Consider the following 19,055-nt stretch of genomic DNA (forward strand, 5'->3'; position numbering starts at 1 on the left):
AGGGGCCAATGAACAGGCTTTCCTTCTCGACAAGGCCAGAAAAACAACATCAGAGCTGTTTGTTTGCGCCCATCTTCACTCCAACACACACACACTCACACATACACACACATATTCAGTCATCATGTTGCATGTCACAAGTTAAAACCTCCCAAAATCTGTCTGGGGACAATTGTGATGCACTGAAATGTAAAAGTATGAACAGCACACACACCTGTCGCCACACTGTTCATCTGCTTGGATGCAAACTCACACACACACACACACACACACACACACACACACACACACTTCATTTGCTTCTCATGGAAATGAGAAATTCCAGTTTGGTTTATAAAGATTGGTTTTGTTGTGAGAAGCGAGTTGGCACATGACGGCAGGCCCTTGCAAAGGACCTTAAAACAAATGACAATGAAAAAAATCAAATAAAACTCAGAAAAGATGTAAAGATGCAGTCTGAATGTTTTCACTGATGATTCCACACAATTTGATATTACAATTATTTTAATACAACAACAACAATAATGTTAATAATAATAATAATCATAATAATAATAATAATAATACATACTTCATGGTAAAGACTCTAATTTAAATTTGAGTTGTAAATTAAAAAAAAAAAAAGAACAGACTGAAGGGCTAAAAAGTTGTGACAGCAAATTTTAGAAATGAGGTTTTAAAGAGTGACACAGTGTTAAAGTGCCAAACAGCATGTTTAAAGCTCAAACGCATGAACCGATTACACAAAAAATCTTATCCATGGCTACAGCTCTTTGTAATTACGTTTTCTATATATACTTTTTTTTGGTTTTTTTCAAATAAATGTAGTTGGAAAGGCCCCAGAGCTCAGAGTGATACTGTTAAAATGGTTGGTCAGTTTAAAACTTGAAGATACATTAATATATGTAAAAACATTATATTAAAAATTAGTCAGCAGTTTTAGTTTATAAAGACTTTATGAAGCCTGAAAAGAGAGCCCAGAGAAGGTTCAGACCACTTGAATTATAATATGCTGAGAGGTTGTTGGTTTTTTGGATGTTTTAACCAATAGCCTTCAAAGCTTTGCACTGAACCTGTTACACTTGTCATATATATTGTTCGAATGGTGGACACTTACATTAAACACGGCCATTTTCAGTGTATGTACAAACTCAGGATACAGGCTGCTCTAAAAGATTGGCTTCAGGCCCTTTTTTCTACCATTGTATGATGTCACAAGGAGGGGAAATCCTAAATATGGTCGTCTCAGGCACACAGCTCTGAAACCCATGTTGAACCATTACTGGATCAAACAAATGACGAGTTAATGAGATAATTCTACCTTTAGCACCAATCTGTTGAGAGCAATGGCCTCAAAATCAAGTTTATCTACTTACTGAGGAAAAAGTAGACAGACAATAGCAAAATCTAGTATATTTGAGGTCACAACAGCAGTGAGAAGTAAAATGTCCAGACTAGAGTGCTACAAGTATCTGAGTTTGCACATTTGACCAAGTGCTGCCACATTAATAGACAGATGAAGCCGTTAATTTAAAAAGGGCTTGTAATGACACGGACTCCTCTGGGCTGTTAGACTGTAATGGAAATATTTGATGTTTCTGTAAAGCACTTTGGTCAGGGTTAGCTGCCAAGTGTTGCTTGATGTTCTCTGTGAATCTACTGACTTAACATAGGCACCGCTTTTAGTGAGGACATTCTTTGGATTCTGATTCCTAACCTTTCAGGAGTTTTTCAAACTTAAAAGTTTTTTTGTTTTGTTTTTTATGGCTTTCAGTCAACAAAATCTAAACCGCTTAATGTCAAAATTACAGATAATTAAGGAAATACTGGTGGAAATATTTATGCTGTTAGTTTGTTTTTGTCTTTGTGTTATTTACTTGTGTCAGTGAGTATCCGGAGGAGCTAAAAGGATCGGTTACTTTTACAGGGATGGAATTCTCTCCATAAACTGTCCTTCCATTTTTCCTCGAGGCCTGTGACTGATATTTGAACGACGAGCACACACACACAACACAAAAGGACTCAAAGTCTGTCCCGTCGTCTAAAAGCAAACAACGTGTAAACCATCGGCCTCGCACTAAAATCACAGAGGTAACAATTCACTTTAACCGATGAGCACAATAACACAGAAAACACTCGCCTCTGCCTTTGGTTAGATGGAAACAAACACACGCACACACTCATACAAACACACTCACACACACACATGCAGGTAGCACGGCAGCTGGTTCATGTAGGTTGGAGGTAACCCCAGGCAACAGGAGGAAGACGAGTAGCTTCATCCCCCTCAACTTTTGATGAGCCTCAGAAACTCGTCGCGGGTTTTTGGATCCTCTCTAAAGTTCCCCAGCATGGTGCTGGTGACGGTTTTACTGTTCATCTTCTGAACGCCTCGCATCACCATACACATGTGACTGCAAAGAGGAAGACAGGAAAGATAAAAAGATTCGATCCAAAAGAAGAGACAAGTGCAAAGACCAACCAACCCCCCCCCCCCCCCCCCCCCAAAAAACCAAGTCTAGTAAAGTAGGACATCAAATGCCTTCCATCTGGGGTTCAAAGTCATTTAGTCGCAGAGAACCTGGAAATTTGTCCAAGAATTTGTGACAATATCATTGAAGGTGAAGAATGTCACATTCAGCAAGCACTTTTTGATCTCTCAGGTCACCTGGTGGGAGGAAACCGAAACCGAAATAATCTCTAAACAGTTGTGGTCTGACTTGGAGTCCCTCTCAGACAGACTGAGAAAGTTTTGCAAATAATTGCCATCATGTTGGAGTCAATCTGAGCCAGTCTGCACTGAAGAGTGCAACTCGTCTGCAACCCATCCCTTTTGATTACCAGCTGGTCATATTCTGGTTATCTCATATATAACCGTTAACTTTGGACTGTAGGGGGATCTTTGTGAGATTTGCCACATTGTAATAATCGTAGTGTGGAACTAGCTAATGACACTGACTCCTTAGCGGCTTCCAAAGTCTCTTGCACTGTTTTTCCTCGGCATTGCTTGTCCTGTTGTTTGTTGAAGGTCAATCTGCTACACTGTAACAGACAGATGTTTCATGCAATTGCCACCCAAGTGTTTGTTTAAAGTTCCTGACCTTTTCCAACCCTAACTCTAACTTCCTGTCCATGTGACTCCAAAATACTTTAATGCCTATACCACGACAACATTATCATTTGAGAACTCTTAGGTGGGAATAAGCCATGTTTTAATGCAGATCCTGGTTCCTTCTGGAAATGCAGATTCCTCACATTACATTTATTTCCCCTGAAAAGTTCGTGCAGTGACAACAAACCTTTACAGCTGGGCCGAGAAAAGAAGACGAATGGAGAAAGCAAGGGAAAGGAACACAAGATAATACATTTTAAAAGTAAAAGGTCATTTCACTTGTTGGTTCGTGTACGTACGTTGCCTCGATGACAACTCCGACCCCAGTGGGCTGCAGTGCCTCTGTAATAGCCACAGCGATTTGTTTGGTCAACCTCTCCTGAACTGTGGACAGACAGTACAAACAGACGTACGGCCAGAGCAAACAGTCAGGGATCAAGGGCAGTGCTGGTAGAAGTATTCAGTCCTCACAGGACCTCTGCTAACAAATGATCATTTACTGTGTTTGTGAGCTTTAATGTGGCTACATCATTGTGTAAACATCGCCACAGGTGGAGCTAATAAAGCTTTAATTACATTACACACCGTCAGGTGTGTAATGTAAACTTGTAACGTAAACTTGTAAACTTGATTAAACTAAACTTAGTTGATTAAACTAAACTTAGTTTAATCAAAGCGTCAGGGCCCTCAAAAGGGACAACACATAAACTTGAGTATTTATGAGTTGGTCTTTGTTTTCCTGCAAAATGTTTGATATTTTTACCATTTTGGGTCAAATCAGTATCTCGCACAGCAGTGCTGAAGTGGTTACTTGAAGAAAAAAAACCCCCTCAATTTTTGTTGTTTTTAATGGAAAATCACAAAAAAAACCCCTCAAACTCGTTAGACCAGATACATTGAAGGCTCACCCAAAACCATAACCTGCTTTACTGTGCTTTCTGTACTTGACCCTGTAAGGCTTGACTTTATATTTGGGAAAAGATGGATAGTCACACACATTTATACATCCAGCCCTTCCTGTCAGATCAAATGCAGTAAACCAACAGAATATTTCCCTGTGAGATGTAAAATAAAAGTGAAATAAAGCTAGTAAAAATCAAATATCCTATTAAAGTACAAGCACACAAAAACTGCATGTTGACAGGAGGAGTTTATTTATTACCTTGTAGTCGACGGCTGTAGATCTCAACAATCCTGAGGAGGAGAAGGAAAGCATAAATACAGCCTCAGGGGAAATATGAGAGCAGTGAGTTGTAGCAGCAGTGAAGATTAAAACAGTAAAAATAAATAAACATTTAGGGCTGACTCATGAATATAGGAAAAGAGACACAAAAAATTTGTTTTTTATGAAAATCTAAATGGAAGAAGGACTCTGTCAACCGATTTTGGTTACTTTTCACTCAGAATAACTTCACTAAATAGACGAGCAAAATGCTATTCTAGAAAGGAATCACCACAACCTGGCAACCGAGCATTTTTTCGACTAATGTGTTGTCTACAGTATTAAAAAATCCTCAATAATACCATTATTTAAAGCATGTACTCCTTGGTCCTTTTAATAAACTAGTGCCAACTACTATCTACAATGAGCATATAATAATATACATTTGTATGTTTTAAACCTGAACCAACTGGGGCTAGAAAAATGATCAGTTACCAAGACTTTTTAATGTTAGCATATGCCACATCCTGTCATTCGAATGGACATACACAATAAACCAGCTCCATTCAGTAATTTTAGAAGCAGACGCAGCTCTTGTAGATGTGCAGAATCCACCCGGTCTTCCCCTTCAACCTGTTGCTCTTCTCAGTGAGCAAAACCACTTTGGACAAACTCGACCCAAATCACCTTCAGGGAAATGTCACAAAAACAAACAGGCAGGCAGCATGCAGGAGATAACCCACTTTTTTTTTTTTAAGGGAGACGGTGGTGTAGCTGAAATCTTATGGGAGGCTTCAATGCAACTGGAAATGTTAAGCAAACAGCCTCACATTCAGTGATGCAGAGAAGACTTTAATGGTTGACAGCACCAAGAGATCATTATTTTATTCCTTAAATGATATGAACTTGTTTGGTGGTTGTTGTAGGTCCAGGAATCATTTAGAAAATGTAAGCGTCAGGGTTTTCTTATCCTGACATCAAATGTGATGCAAACAAGTCTTCCCGAGTCTTCTCGAGGCTTTAGCTGGTTTGGGCTCACTATCCACTGAGAGAAGTGAGTAATGATGACAAAACGATTGCCTGGCTGTTTTTCTTTTCACCTAAAGATAATGTGATAATGGACACAATGTGCTTTGTTTTAAAGGTGCAAAAGGGTCTGTATTTGTATAAATACACTTTATAATCATTTTTAATCATAAAGCCCAATTTGATCATGACTGTGAAGCAAATTTGATGACGCTCTGACATGTGTTATAAAATAATAACAAAATTATAATAAAATAACATTGGATGGAACAAAGCACAAGGCAGTATTTTAAAGGTTATTCTTTGCAGGTCTGAATGCTTGTTAACCAAGTTTGAACTATATCAGTGATTTATCAGCAGGCTGATAATATATTAGCCATTTGCTGATACACTGGTATTGGCATTTGTAAAAGCAGATAAATGAAAATTTAAAAGTAAAGAGGAGACAGCAGAAACAGAAAAAACAAGTCATAATTACTAAATATCAGTATTGGCATCTGTCTTAAGACTCCTGTATAATGATGTGAAGCTTCACTGGCGATCTGCCTGAAAACAAAGCCAAACTTTATAAAGAAACCTTAAGACCGCAATCATGAATGTCAAGAGCTGTCACTTTTATGTCAGTATATTTTTTATTATTTTAATTATTTTGTTAGGAAAAAAAACTACAGTGAAGTGAAAGACATTGTGATGTTCTCCATTCTATTCTCTTGAGGTAATCTTAAAACTTAATCTGAAAGTGTAGTTTACTGATTCCACTTGTAGGGATTTCCCTTAGAGACGCTCTAAGTGAATGGTGTATCTGCTGCCATCGCAGTGACTCTCCAGTTAGTAAGGGGTGTTAGCCTGTAAGCCTGAGGGTATTGGGGTCAGTGGGTAGTACACACACAAGTTTTAATAATCAGCTTAAACACACACACACGCACAGATAATGTGACAGTTATGACAATAGAGTAAATGTACTTGCCTGGCTAGCTTGCTGAGGCCCAGAACTCTTTTGTTTGGGAGGTATCCAATGTGAACCTGCAGAAAGCGACAAGCTCAAGGTTAACCCTGTTCTCATTCTGGCTTACGATGCAACTCACTAATGGTGTAATTATGAACTGAGGTGTTACTGATCCCAGCTCAGCTCAATGCTGCACGGCAGGACAGCTGTTGCTGAACGTGTCAGCCAGTATAGCTAAAGCTCTCGACCTCATTAGCCTCAATTCTGATCGTTTCACGTACCGGACTACGTTCAAATCTAACCTTCAGCTTCTCGTAACATAATCAGAGTTTCTCAAAACTTGTCACCAAGTAGCTGCTGGGCTCACAGGAGATGTCTGCCCCTCCCTGGTTTCTTCCTGTTAAAAGGGAGTTTTTCCTCCCCGCTGTTGCCAAATGCATGCTCATACAAAGTTGTGTGCTTGTTGGAGTTTTTTCTGTATAATTGTAGTGACCTTACAATATAAAACACCTTGAGGTGACTATTGTTGTGTCACTCACTTATGTTGAATAAGTGAAATTAAACTGTACAGGATACTGACCCTCCCCGTTTTCTTATTAGCCGGGCTTTAATGACACAATTCTTTCTGATACTCCAAAAAATAAAGATTCAGCTGCACAACTAAAACAAGTGTGGCCAAGTTATTCTTAGCAGAAACCTTTATCTTGACCCTGATGGGGCTCACAGGCCGTTGGTTGCACTGATCATGTAAAAAAGCTGTGCTTTTTGCTACAAGTGTTGCTGAAGCGTCAACCTTTCTCAGATTCATCTTCTTCTCCATGCAGCTTGGAAGTAGCTGAAGTTGTGCCACATGTCCTATTTTAATTTGTTCTTAGCCTCAACCTCAACACGGGCTTCTCTTTTTCATCTTTCTTTGTTTTCTCATCACACTTGTGTTTGAAGCTCCAACTCTGATTGATGGATAAGCACATCTTTGCCAGAAACCAGTGTTTTAGTCCAAGAACATGGCCCTGCTGTACACCCACCTTCCAACCCTACTGGATCTCTGGTCAGACATATTACATCTTTCTTCACTGATAGCTCAAGAAATGCATCCACCCCACCCAGCAAACTGGAGCTACTTAAAAGCTTTGCCATCAGGAGTAATACTTTAAAGAGAAAACGGAATAATGCCACAGGTGTACACTAATCGCCAAGTGTATTCCCACATTAGGTACGAAGTGAGCGTCGGGTTGATATGAACGACAGGAAGGAAAAGGACGGCAACGAAAACCGAAGATGAGAGAAGAGGCAGGCAGACAAGACGAGAGGAGCGAGAGACGGAGTCATCAGCTGGAAAATCAATGCTCGATGGCTGCAGGCTCCAATTCTCATACACACACATATACACACCAACACACACACTGGTACGCTCCACTCAAATGTCAGACGCAATTTGTTGACAAGACGAGAGAAAGGGCAGTGGCAACAAGCGTGTGGAGATCTCTTTTTCCTTCAGATGTTACTTTTTCTAGTTCTCTGCTGCAGCGGCCTGATAGACCGACATCAAACGGGCCGAGCATGGCGGCTGCTTTTTTCACTTATCTGTCCCCGTTATTCAGATTTACTGCCTCATGCTGTGAGTGAGGAGGGGGCAAGGCAAACAAAAGGACTCCTCAGGCTTACAACAGCTTAAGTGTAACTCAATAACACTCCAACTCTTTTTTTTTTTTAAATAGCCGTATTTTGTTCATAGTTCTAAATATTTTGGCATATTTACTATTTGGAGGTTTCTCACTTAATAAATGATTAACCTGCCGGCAGTTGTTCTCAGCATCAGGCTCTGATTAAATCATTTTATGATACGAGGAGAATTTAGCGGGTAGGTGTTGAAGTGTTTGCTTATTTTGTCCATCTTACTTATAGCACTGAGGTAATGTTAAATCACCTGAATGCACAGGTGTAAAACAAAAAGAAAGCGGTAAACTGGGCGCATGCGTCTGTCTGTGCACAATTTCATTCATTCTCACGATGAATGATTTTTCTCTAAAGATACATGAATTTAAATGTTGGCGACATTTTGCTCTGTTCCCAGTCAGGATGATCCCACACTGGTTAAATAATGTTGAGGTCCAAACTCTGCAGAGCCACATGTTGTTCCATCGTGTATTTTTCCATCCAGGTGTGCTTTTACTGCATCGGCAGTGTGTTTGGGATTATTGATGATAATAAGCTGTTGCTTAAAAATAAAACTGTTGCAATAAGATCCTTTTGAGTACTGAAAAGATGGCTGTAGATGTTCACTGTTGTGCTGCTGCACAACCTGCAATGATTTGAAATTCAATTTTCAAATGTGGATTCATCACATCATTGGCCCACTAACTGTGTGATATGGAATACCTCAGCCTTTTCTCCCTCTTTCCCTCCCTCGAGAGTGGCCACTTGACACATTTTTCCTTTGAGTTTTTGACTAACAGAACTTTGGGAATCCCTTTGTTAGTGCAAAAACAGGATTTTATGCCTGTTATTTTTGGCATTTTTTGTAGATTTAAACAAAAAAAAAAATCAAAGAAATTCTGGGTGGCTCAAGCGTTTTGCACAGTACTGTATGCTGATGGCATTTTAATATAGAAGTGTCAAAGTAAAATCAAGTATTTAGTCCTTGAATTGACTGATAAAAATAATTTTTGTAATCATTCATATTTTTAGGACACTACTGCATATGTTACCTTTGTAAAAGAGGGCTGCAGATCATAACACAAGTTATTAAATACAATATTTGGAGTGCCAAATGTCCTAATCAAACCAAACTGCTTTTTTTGTCCGCAATACATAGTTCTTTGGTTTCACAAAGCTCAGTACCCGATCGCTTGTTTTCCACAGGAAACATATCGCAGGGAAGAAGCAATTATGCCTGAATACAAGAACAAAGGACACATGTTTGTTCCAGTGTGTTTTCTCTTCAAACGTTTTCTGAAGAGTTGACATGATAGCATCTCTGCTGACTGCATATCAGTCAAATGTTTTTAAACAGCTTATTCACTGAACAGCTGGCGACTACCTGCCCAGCAGAAGAGGAGGACCGAGACACCGCAAACAGACAGCCGGAGAGAGGGGCTGGATAAGAGGAAGTGCTGCTGATGATGACAAAAGGGGTGGGGGGGATTGATGCACATGAGTGGACACACCACGAGAGGAGGCGTTTGTGTGATTCACTGCTGTCATCAGAATCCATTTACACCCGGTGGAAAAAGATCAGCTGCCAGCCTCCATTGTTCTAAATGACATGCACCTGCAGGTGAAGATGGAGGGAGAAGGGAGGCAGAGGAAGAAAAGCAGAAAGAGGGACGAGGCCAGTCTGCCGGTTGGTGGAGAGTAATGATGTCAAAGGGGCAGAGAGGAGGCTGAAAACAGATCTCAGCTAATCTGATTGCTTCTAGTGTTCTCTGATGTCCAGACAAACGTCAGAGAGAAATGGTTTTTGAAGATACACATCTGGTTGCACGGCTTGATGTTTGTGGCAATTTTTTGTGCACTAAATTATGGGAAAATATATATATAGCAAAGTGGCTTGTGAGTAAAGCAGAGTGTTTGTTTATGCGTCTCTTTTTGCAGTCAAAAGATGCAATGAGATGTCAGCCACATCACATGGACTGCAGCTCCCTTTCTGCCCGAGCGGTCACCTGTATCTTTAGCCATTGTCCTGTTCCCATGGATGTAATTACATTTGTATCTAGTTGGAGGAGAGCATAACACGTGTCATTCTGTTTAGAGAAAATAAGTATTTATGTTGAATTTCATAATTTAAAATCAGGTCATTACACAAATTATGACATTTAATTATGTCATTTTTAAAAAAGAGGTGCTAATGATAATGCTAATTCCTCCCACCCTTAGAAAATGAAGAGGTCACTGAACCGTTTGATGGGTATAAAAATGATGATTCCAGTAATGAAGCTTATAATGAACAGCAGCGATAAACAGGAATGTAGCATATTCTGCTATAGGAAAGTTACCAGGTTAAGCATAAGCTAAGGAGGCCCGCAGCAACCCTGCCGTGTCTTATGGCCTGTTTATGTAATCATTCACTCAGGGAGCATGAAGTCACCTGCTTTACTAATAGGAGATGGTGCGCACTGGTAACAGGTTCATTAGAAGGACTACTGAGCTTGTTCTGCGGGCCCCAAATTCCTGAAATGCATGGAATATCCTCATACACCATCAAGTTTGTGCTTTCAGAATTGCTGTGTGTGTGTGGTTTCTTTTACCCTGCCAAAGATGGGCACCAGGTGATGTTCACACATGGAGAACATGTCGATGTCTTTGACTATCACCATCTCATCGTGGTCTTCATCGAAGATGGCGTCATTCAGCACGTCTGAGGAGAAAAATGGGAGAGATTAAACATAAAGGAAAAGTCTTTTTGCCTGAATTTGACTGTTACCTGAATTTTTTGCAGCATTCCTTCTTTGGTTGATTGATTATTTACTTTTTGCGATCATTCTGGTCTATTCTGCCGTTCCTTATTTAGAGGTTTTTTGTTGTTGTTTGGCTTAAATTTAAAAAAACAAAAATAAAAAAAAACAACAATGCCGCATTATTTCTTCTTGAGGGCAGACAGACTGAAGTGAACCAGCCATGCTGGAGGATGCCGGGTTCGCCTTGACCACTCAGCTGCCACGCCCTTTACGATGGACTTCAGTGTTTCTCTCTGGCAAACACCACTGTCTAATTATAGCTCTGCATCCTCCTTTGTGCGGTTGCTTTATTGCATTTTTTGGTTGCCGGGGTTCAATAAACTGTTTTATCTTTTGAACGTGGCGGCGCAGACGCTTCTCGCTCTCACCACGGCAGTTTTTAATTTCCTGACTTGCTATCTGCAAGAGCGAGAGGAGGAAACACGGAGGGGTGAGGTCACCAAAACAACAGAAATCACTGACTTGTTGCTTCGGCTTCTGCTGCTTATTTTATCACTGTGCACATAAAGGGAGAGGCCTGTGGGGTTGACAAGACCAATACATATTTTTCCCTTACCATGTTTACCAATTTTGTAGCCCCTAATTAAAATTCACCCTAACAAAATACATACACACTGTACATTTAGTCTTGGGGCTTTATCTTGACTTTGGGCAAGGTCGTGACTGCAGATAAGGACAAAAGTCACAAGGGGAAATCAAATAAGGAGCAACTTAACAGAGCAACCCAGGAACCATGGCCTAAATACAGAACAAAATACAAAAATACATGAAAACTAAGAATGCTGGGCCAACATGGCCCAGGATCATGACATCCAATTGATTTGATAGCCGTTGCTGTGACTGTCATACAGCAGGCCATTAACAGTCGGGTTATCTCACCAACCCCTGCAAAGCAGAGACAATTAAAATATCGACGTAAAGACAAATGAATGGTTGTTTAGCCCGTTCCTCATTCATTCAGTCATTTTACTGTATGTTATGCATTCATACTAAAAGTTATGGCAGCATTAATTGCTAATACCAGGATGCTGTTATGTACAGAGGGACATCCATAACAACAAATGGTATCATTTTTATTGTCACCACCTTTTTTTGTATTTTAGCAAGCTAACAACAAATTAGAGTAAACCACAGTGTTCAAATGTTGACCTGGATGATCACCAACATTATTATAGCTCACACTTTAATGTCTGAACCATTCATTCTTTTAATCCTTTTTCCAGTAGACTAGAGTTGCAATGGTTAGTTCAATAACTGCCAGTATTTTTGTTGTTATTTTTCCAGTTCAGGTTCGGAGGGCCGAAGCCTTTCTTAACTGCCACTGAGCAAATGGCAGGATACGGCCTGTACAGGCTGCTGTTCCATGACACTGCCAATATTTTAAAAAAATCACTGAAATCCTTCTTCAAGTAAAAATAAAAACAGATATTTTTAGCCGCTTATATATGATGAGTCTCTGTTTTGCTCTGTTTTATTTATTTTATTCTGTTTTATAACAGAAAATCCAGGATTGTGAAGCTTTGGACTGTTGCTAATACAAAACAAGACTTTTAGAAACATCATCTGGGGGGATGGGAAACCTAGGAAGTGTATTAAACAATTTTCACTCAAGCAAATTTTGGTGCACCTCATATTTCATTACAGGGTGATGATGAAGCCATCTACATCCATTCCCCCCCCAATTTATCGTGACCATCTGGAACTATATGATTCTATCTTTAGAAAAGACAGAAGACATCCACAGGACCAGGGCTTTCAAGGCTTTGCAGTCTTTTAAACTCTGGTATTTGGTATAATCTGGGGATGAGCAGTACTGCTGACTTTTTAGGTACTTCTACTGGGATCAGCAAAGCTGGATATATATATTTTAACCCTGTGGATGGAGGCTTTAAGAATTCCATCTATCTAAAGTCTATGTGGTGTCTCTACAGCAAGACATATTGATCTACAAACTAGATCCTGAATGAGTGCTGCCTTCAGGTCGACACGGTAATAAAGCGGTAATCGTGTTTGAAAGTTTTGCAATCAAGAGCAAAGTTAAAATAATGTGGGAACACAGCAAAGTCAATAAAGTGCTACACAAAGCAACCAACAGTTTATTCAACCTTTTATTACCGTCAGACAAAAATTAATGGTGGATGCACTTCTGAATAAATTTATCATGGAAAAGACTAATTTTTCCCTTAATTTGGCACCATTCAAAGTATTCAGAGTTGCTGTTTTCAGAGACCCTGTCAGAGCATGCACGACTAGATTATTGTAAGATCCAAGAAAACTTAAAATTGCAACTATTTCCAGGAAATTTCTACAAGCTAAAGTCAGTCATTTTTAAGGTTTACTGGATCTACAAATACCAAGCCTGTGTGATCGAATTAGGACTGTAAGAAAGAGTGTGAATGCTACTCAGTGCTAAGGGGTTAAAACCTGCCTGATCCACTTTGTTGCAGCAATGTCCTCAGATCAAGCTGTTGTAGTGAAGCACAATCATCCTTTAAGGTCATTTCAGTCATTACAGCTTCTGAACCTCTAGTTCCAAGGAAAGTTTCATCTCTTTCAGACATAATCAAGTGTGCACCCTGAAGGAAAATAATGTTAATCAGCCTTAACTAAACAAAGCCAACAAAGGTTGGCTTGGACACCCTGTGGTTGCCAGAGAGAGACCAGGCATTTATCAGGTAATGACAGTGTTACTCATCATCTGTGCTTACAATAGGGCTGCCTCCTGTGTATAAATGAATACCACAAAGACGCACGCAGAATGAAGAGGCCACATGTTATCACGTTTTGAGCGAAGCAGGAAATGGTGGCGTGAATGACCAAAAAAAATAAGCAAATAATGGGGACACACACTCACTGCTCCAGGTTATAGATAAATAGGAGTTTGTGCTGAACAGTCAGAAGGTTTAGATGATGATTCAGATTCTCAATCACCATGCAGCACATGCAGGAAACGTTCTGATTATTCCCAAATTCATTTTGAAGCTTGCTAAGTGGCCCTATCATACGGCCAGGCTCATATGTAACTGTCTTCAGTGACGAGAAGAACAAGGAGTTTTGCACAAGATGTTGTGGCCCACAGCTCACACGCTATTGATGTCACATTAAGTGGTCATTCTAATATTGCCTGTAGGTTTGGATACAAGGTAGATAAAGGACATCCACCCAGCATTCCAATAGCATGATGCTGTCACCGCCATGCCTCACTGTAAGGATAGTAATAGCAGTTGATCGGCAGTGTCATTCATTCATAACAATTCATTATTCACATTAATTAATATTTTCTCATCCAGGGAGGATTGTCCTGTCTCAAGATAAAATGGTATAGACAATTAAGATGGTTTAAACACAGTTTAAACTCAGATTGAAGCAGATACAATTAGTACATTAACTGATTAACAAATTGCCAAATAAAAAAAAAAGTTGTTTTCTTTATTTATTAATCAGCTGGGTGTTCTTCTGAGTTATGATCTGGTAAACCACTCTACAGATGGAGGCAAAACCAAAATAAAGGGAATTACTCAAACTTTGTACTGATTTGCAGTGACCCTTTTCTTTTTTTGTTACACATGAGTCCAATCCATGTCATCAAAAAGCACTTTCAACACAACTGAGCTGCCAGACTCGGTCACTGTGTGGTTTAAGCCCATATCCTTCTACAACTGTATGCCTAAAAATGTGGTGAAAGATCTAACAGACCTGCGATGACAATCATTAAAAAATGCTTAAAATTAAGGTCTAGATTTTAAAAGGCCTCCTTTCACTTGTTCATGTTTTGTAAGACATTTTTCATGAAAACCACACAACCATTTGGTGAGTCTAACCTGTTTCTCTACAATAAATTAAAAAACAAACAAAAAACAAAACAAAAAAGAAAATATGCTTTGTTTTTTGCTTTTGTTTTAACAATTCTGTAGAAACCAATCTGAGTGTTAATAAGCTCATGGTTAATGAAAACATCATTAGGGGCAAACTCCATCTGGTTATGAATTAAAAGCATGACATCTGCACTAAACAGAAAAACATCTTCCTTTAAATAACAGGCTGGGAAACATTACAGATCAGAAGTCCTGTTTAATCTCTGCATAACTTTTCCTCACTAAGGTTGTGTTCATCATGTGCTCGACAGCAAGAGGATTTTAGGCTCAGGTTGTGATGAAAGCTGAACCCATGACCCGCACACACAAACACATGAACGCACTGAGCAAACAGTGCGACGCTTCTCTCAAAATGCTATAACTCTCCACAAACATCCAGCTACGGCCTCCAATACGTGTTTTTTGTCTTCTCTGATTTTCAGTAAGTCAATGGGGAGGCTCCTGCAACAACCAATCAGCAGGCAGATGGTGCAACGCCACCGCCTGAGCAACAACGCATGCAAAGCCATCACTGTCCATACCATCAACTGAGAAGAGCTTCAGGCAGATGTAACCACGCTATGTAAGAGTTCAGCCAGGCTAACATAAAAAAAAAAACAACAACAAAAAAACATGAATCAACTGTCTCAACTGGTGCCCACACATGTTTCTCCATTGCATTCCTTCTTTTTACAGCTTCATAACACACACACACAGACAAAAGCAACCCCAATGCCCAAACTACCTCCAGATGGAGTTCTGAAGGGGGAAGATCCCCAAATCTAGCCACTCGAACAAGCTGAAGGATGAAGAAGAAAGCCCATGTGGAACTGACACTGCACAGCCCTCCTCACGTTCACCCAACGTGCTGCAGTAAACCTCCTCACAGCAGCAGGCCAACCAGCCGGCTCAGCTGGACCAAACATGACATAAATCTAGCAAATCCTCGAAGAGCGGGTTGTTTCTACAACTTTCACCTAAAAAGTTTTAAAAAGAACTGCCTCGTCACATTACCTGATATAAAGGGCTGCAAGTGATGATTATTTACTTTTAGGGATGTATCTACAAATTAATCTGGCAATTTATTAGTCATTGGTATTAACCTAAAGTTTGACTAGAGTCCTTACACACTATTGGATAAATCCTCAGGAAGCAGGACATGGCGCTTTTATTAAATGTTTTATTTAAGAAAAAGCTTCAAACAAGCAGAAACAACACAGAGTGAAGTAATGAAAACATTATGATAAGATTCTTATACTTGAATTTTAGACATAATTATTGGGGGTTTTTTTTCATTTTACAGGAAATTGTTCTTTTTTTGAGGGGGGAGGTGGTCTCCCAGCGTTAATCAGTTAAACATTACATGGCTGTGAGCCAGCTTCTATTATATAATCAGCTTGTGAGGCAGATGCATTGTGCCTATGTGCTTTATTTTATGCTTAAATTACTTGAATATATTTTTTTACCACACTTCTATCTGAAAAGCAATAAACGATGATTTGCTGTGTAAAGCTTAAAATTAAAACATAAAAGATCAAATGCTGCTTTCCATGATGATAATTCATTATAACACTGTTATCCGCCGTTTCAAACTTAAATCTGCTTTTCCTTTAAAAAAAAAATCACGGATCATGTCCCACTGCTACTGTCCAAAGCTTTACATTATTAACGTTATGTATTCACAAAAATATGACGAAAACCGGCAGAAAGGGGAAACTCTTGAAGTTTAGAAAAGCTGTTTTTCCTCGATGGTAATTACTTAATTATGTATTTGTCAGAGGTGTCGTCATAACCGGGCACAAACTCATTTTTAAATTCCCCCCACTCAGATTGGCACCTGTTAAAAGACTTTATAAAGAAGCCGATGAACTCGATCACCTGACTTTTTTTCAAAACCAATAGGAACAAAGTAAACCCCACTGAAACAGTCAAGTATCACTAACTGTGCTATATTTCCCTGTGATGCCCTGGTGAGTCCTGAAGGAGCACATGTGCACTCTCGGCTCTTTGCGCACTGAGCTTTGGGACGTGTTCTTTCTCCTCAGTCACACCTGTTGACCGCGGAGCAAATCCCCGGCACCTCTGAGCGGCTTTGTGGATTTAAAAAAACAAAAAACAAAAACACAACTCACCGATAATTTTCTCCTGGTAGCCTTTAGTGAAGAACTGCATGGCCGTGGCAGCCCTCCAGGGGGTTTTGAGGAGTCCCTGCCGCTGCGGGTTCTCCCCGAGACCCCGCAGGATGGTGGTGTAAGCAGCGGCCAGGGACGGCAAGCTCATCTCGTTGTCCTCCAGGCTCCTGGTGCGCTCCTCCTTCCAGCTCTCCATCACAGCGGAGGTCGACCGGTGCGGAGCGGATTCTGCTCCCGGTGCCTGAGGACCGCCGGCTGCCCGCTTCACCATCCCGTCAAAGTGGCCGTTGAGCACGGAGCCGCCGTCCCCGTTGTCGTTCTTCTCGTTTGAGCTGTACTTGTTCTGCTTGGAGCGGTCCATCCCTGCGGTTCTCTCGCTTCTTAGCTGAGCACTTGTTGCATCAGTTTCTGTGCTAACGGTTACTTCTGTTTGAGTTCAAGTGGGCGACACGGTTGCAGCCTCAGCATCCTTTATAACAGCAGGATAATCCAGAGCGAGCTCCTATTGGCTAGCCAGATCTGAAGGGGCGGGGCCAGACCCCCCCTTTGACCGCTATCTGCTTTGACTGTGACCTGCTGCTTGGAATCATTCCGCAGTTTGTGGAAGGTAACAAAGTGCATTCAGTGTGTTTATTACTATGGCCGGATTACATAACAGCGACCACTAACCTCTCCTAGACAGGAACACGGTTCTAACTGTGCTGCTTACAGTCCTTCATCTCTTCAATCATACAACATGTATCAGTGCCTGAGTATATTAAAAAGCCTTTTGCTTATCTTCGTTTTCTTTTTCAAGTATCTCTGTTCATTTTGTTTTTCTTTAGACTTTTAAAACACAGGCTCAGGTGGGCCATGAGGCACTCTCTGCACCACTGTTGGGGTTAAGTTATTGCCAAGTAATAAGTACTTATTAGTGCACTAGTTTTCCTTTTCAAACAGACTGTATATAAAAGATGTCTGTAGCCACTGTGCCATGCTGTCCTGAGTGTTTTTATAGTCGCCATGTCAGTGTTGAATCTTCACACATCGAATGAGGGGTGGATCTGTAAAACCAAGAACTCAAGCTCATTGATTAATAACTTGTCTAGTCACTGCAGCTGCCCCCAGGTATACCCTGGTTTGTCCTCCATTCTGATTCTAATATTGACAAGTTTTCAAAATGATCTAACACACTGAACCCAAACATTTCCTGAGCTCACAGAGCTAGTGAGCCAAAGACCATTTCTCTGACTTCGACAAAGAGAAGTCTTCGTGCACATCCAAAGCAGTTTCACTTCTGAGACTCTAAAGCAGGGGTGTCCAAACTCCGGCCCGTGGGCCAACTGCGGCCCGCGGTCCATTTTTGATTGGCCCACAAGTAATTTTATAAATAGAATTGAATATGGCCCGCACTTCAACTTTTGCTTGAGTGTATTGCACTTCTTAGTCTTAACACCAGGGGGAGCTACTGTTGATCAAGGCAGTTGCTCCACCAAAAAGGACAATCACAGAAGAAATTTACCCCAAGTTACTAAACATGGCAGAACCAAAGAAGCGAAAGGTAGAAAGTGAATGCAGAAAATTTCAGACACGGTGGGAGAGTGAATATTTCTTCAAAGAATTCAAGGGGAAGTGTGTCTGTTTGATCTGCACTGAAACTGTGGCAGTTATGAAAGAGTATAATGTACGATGTCATTATGAAACCAAACATCAGGCCTATGCATCCTACACTGGTGCTGAGCGAGAGCAGAAATTAAAGCAGAGGGTAGCTATCCTGCAGGGTCAGCAACAGTATTTTTTTCGTGCTCAAAAGGTCCAGGAAAAGGCTACAATAGCCAGCTATGAGGTCGCCCAACTCATCGCAAGACATGGCAAGCCTTTTTCGATGGAGACCTCATAAAACGCTGCCTCGTTAAAGTCACCGAAATAATGTGCCCGGAAAAAGTGCAGGACTTCAATGACGTCGGCATGTCCAGAAATACAGTTGTGCGACGCATTGAAGACTTGTCAGCCAACATATAACTGCAACTGTCTGATAAAGCTTGTGCTTTTGATTTTTACTCCATGCGATCAGAGCACCGATGCCACAGACACCGCACAGCTGCTAATTTTTTTGCGGGGAGTGGACAAGAGCACAAGCACTTTAGGTGAGTAAAAAATATATTCCACAGTACCCGTGTGTTAATGTGCAGGTACACATGCTTCAAATATCAATAATGTGCATCAATTCTGTCACTACCCTGCTTTTGCGCACCACTTTCTTATATGCGTTTTTCTTGTTAACACACAGAGTACACACCGCTGTGCACAGCGCACGCACACGCAATGTCAGCTGATCTCATCTGATGCAGATTTGCTCCTTGATCAAGTGACATTTGTCCGGATTT

General features: G+C 40.5%; 1 protein-coding gene across 1 annotated transcript; it reads right to left on the reverse strand.

The window, feature by feature from the left end:
• Nucleotides 1-300: 300 nt before the first annotated feature.
• On the reverse strand, nt 301-17,157 carry gch1 (GTP cyclohydrolase 1). The gene is made up of 6 exons (XM_003454333.5): nt 16,690-17,157; nt 10,494-10,603; nt 6,268-6,323; nt 4,275-4,306; nt 3,412-3,496; nt 301-2,414 (listed from the first exon to the last, which is right to left on the reverse strand). The coding sequence occupies exons 1-6, from the start codon at nt 17,048-17,050 to the stop codon at nt 2,288-2,290; spliced, it is 771 nt and encodes a 256-aa protein (XP_003454381.1). The 5' UTR covers nt 17,051-17,157; the 3' UTR covers nt 301-2,287.
• Nucleotides 17,158-19,055: the final 1,898 nt, after the last annotated feature.

Source organism: Oreochromis niloticus, linkage group LG1, assembly GCF_001858045.2.
Source record: "Oreochromis niloticus isolate F11D_XX linkage group LG1, O_niloticus_UMD_NMBU, whole genome shotgun sequence".
NCBI lineage: Eukaryota > Metazoa > Chordata > Actinopteri > Cichliformes > Cichlidae > Oreochromis > Oreochromis niloticus.

Coding starts and splice junctions, on each gene's coding strand:
- gch1 (XM_003454333.5), bottom strand. CDS start 17,050: ATGGACCGCTCCAAGCAGAACAAGTACAGCTCAAACGAGAAGAACGAC. Junction 3,497..4,274: donor CTACAGCCGTCGACTACAAG/GTAATAAATAAA, acceptor GTCTGTCCACAG/TTCAGGAGAGGTTGACCAAA. Junction 2,415..3,411: donor GGAGTTGTCATCGAGGCAAC/GTACGTACACGA, acceptor TCCTCTTTGCAG/TCACATGTGTATGGTGATGC.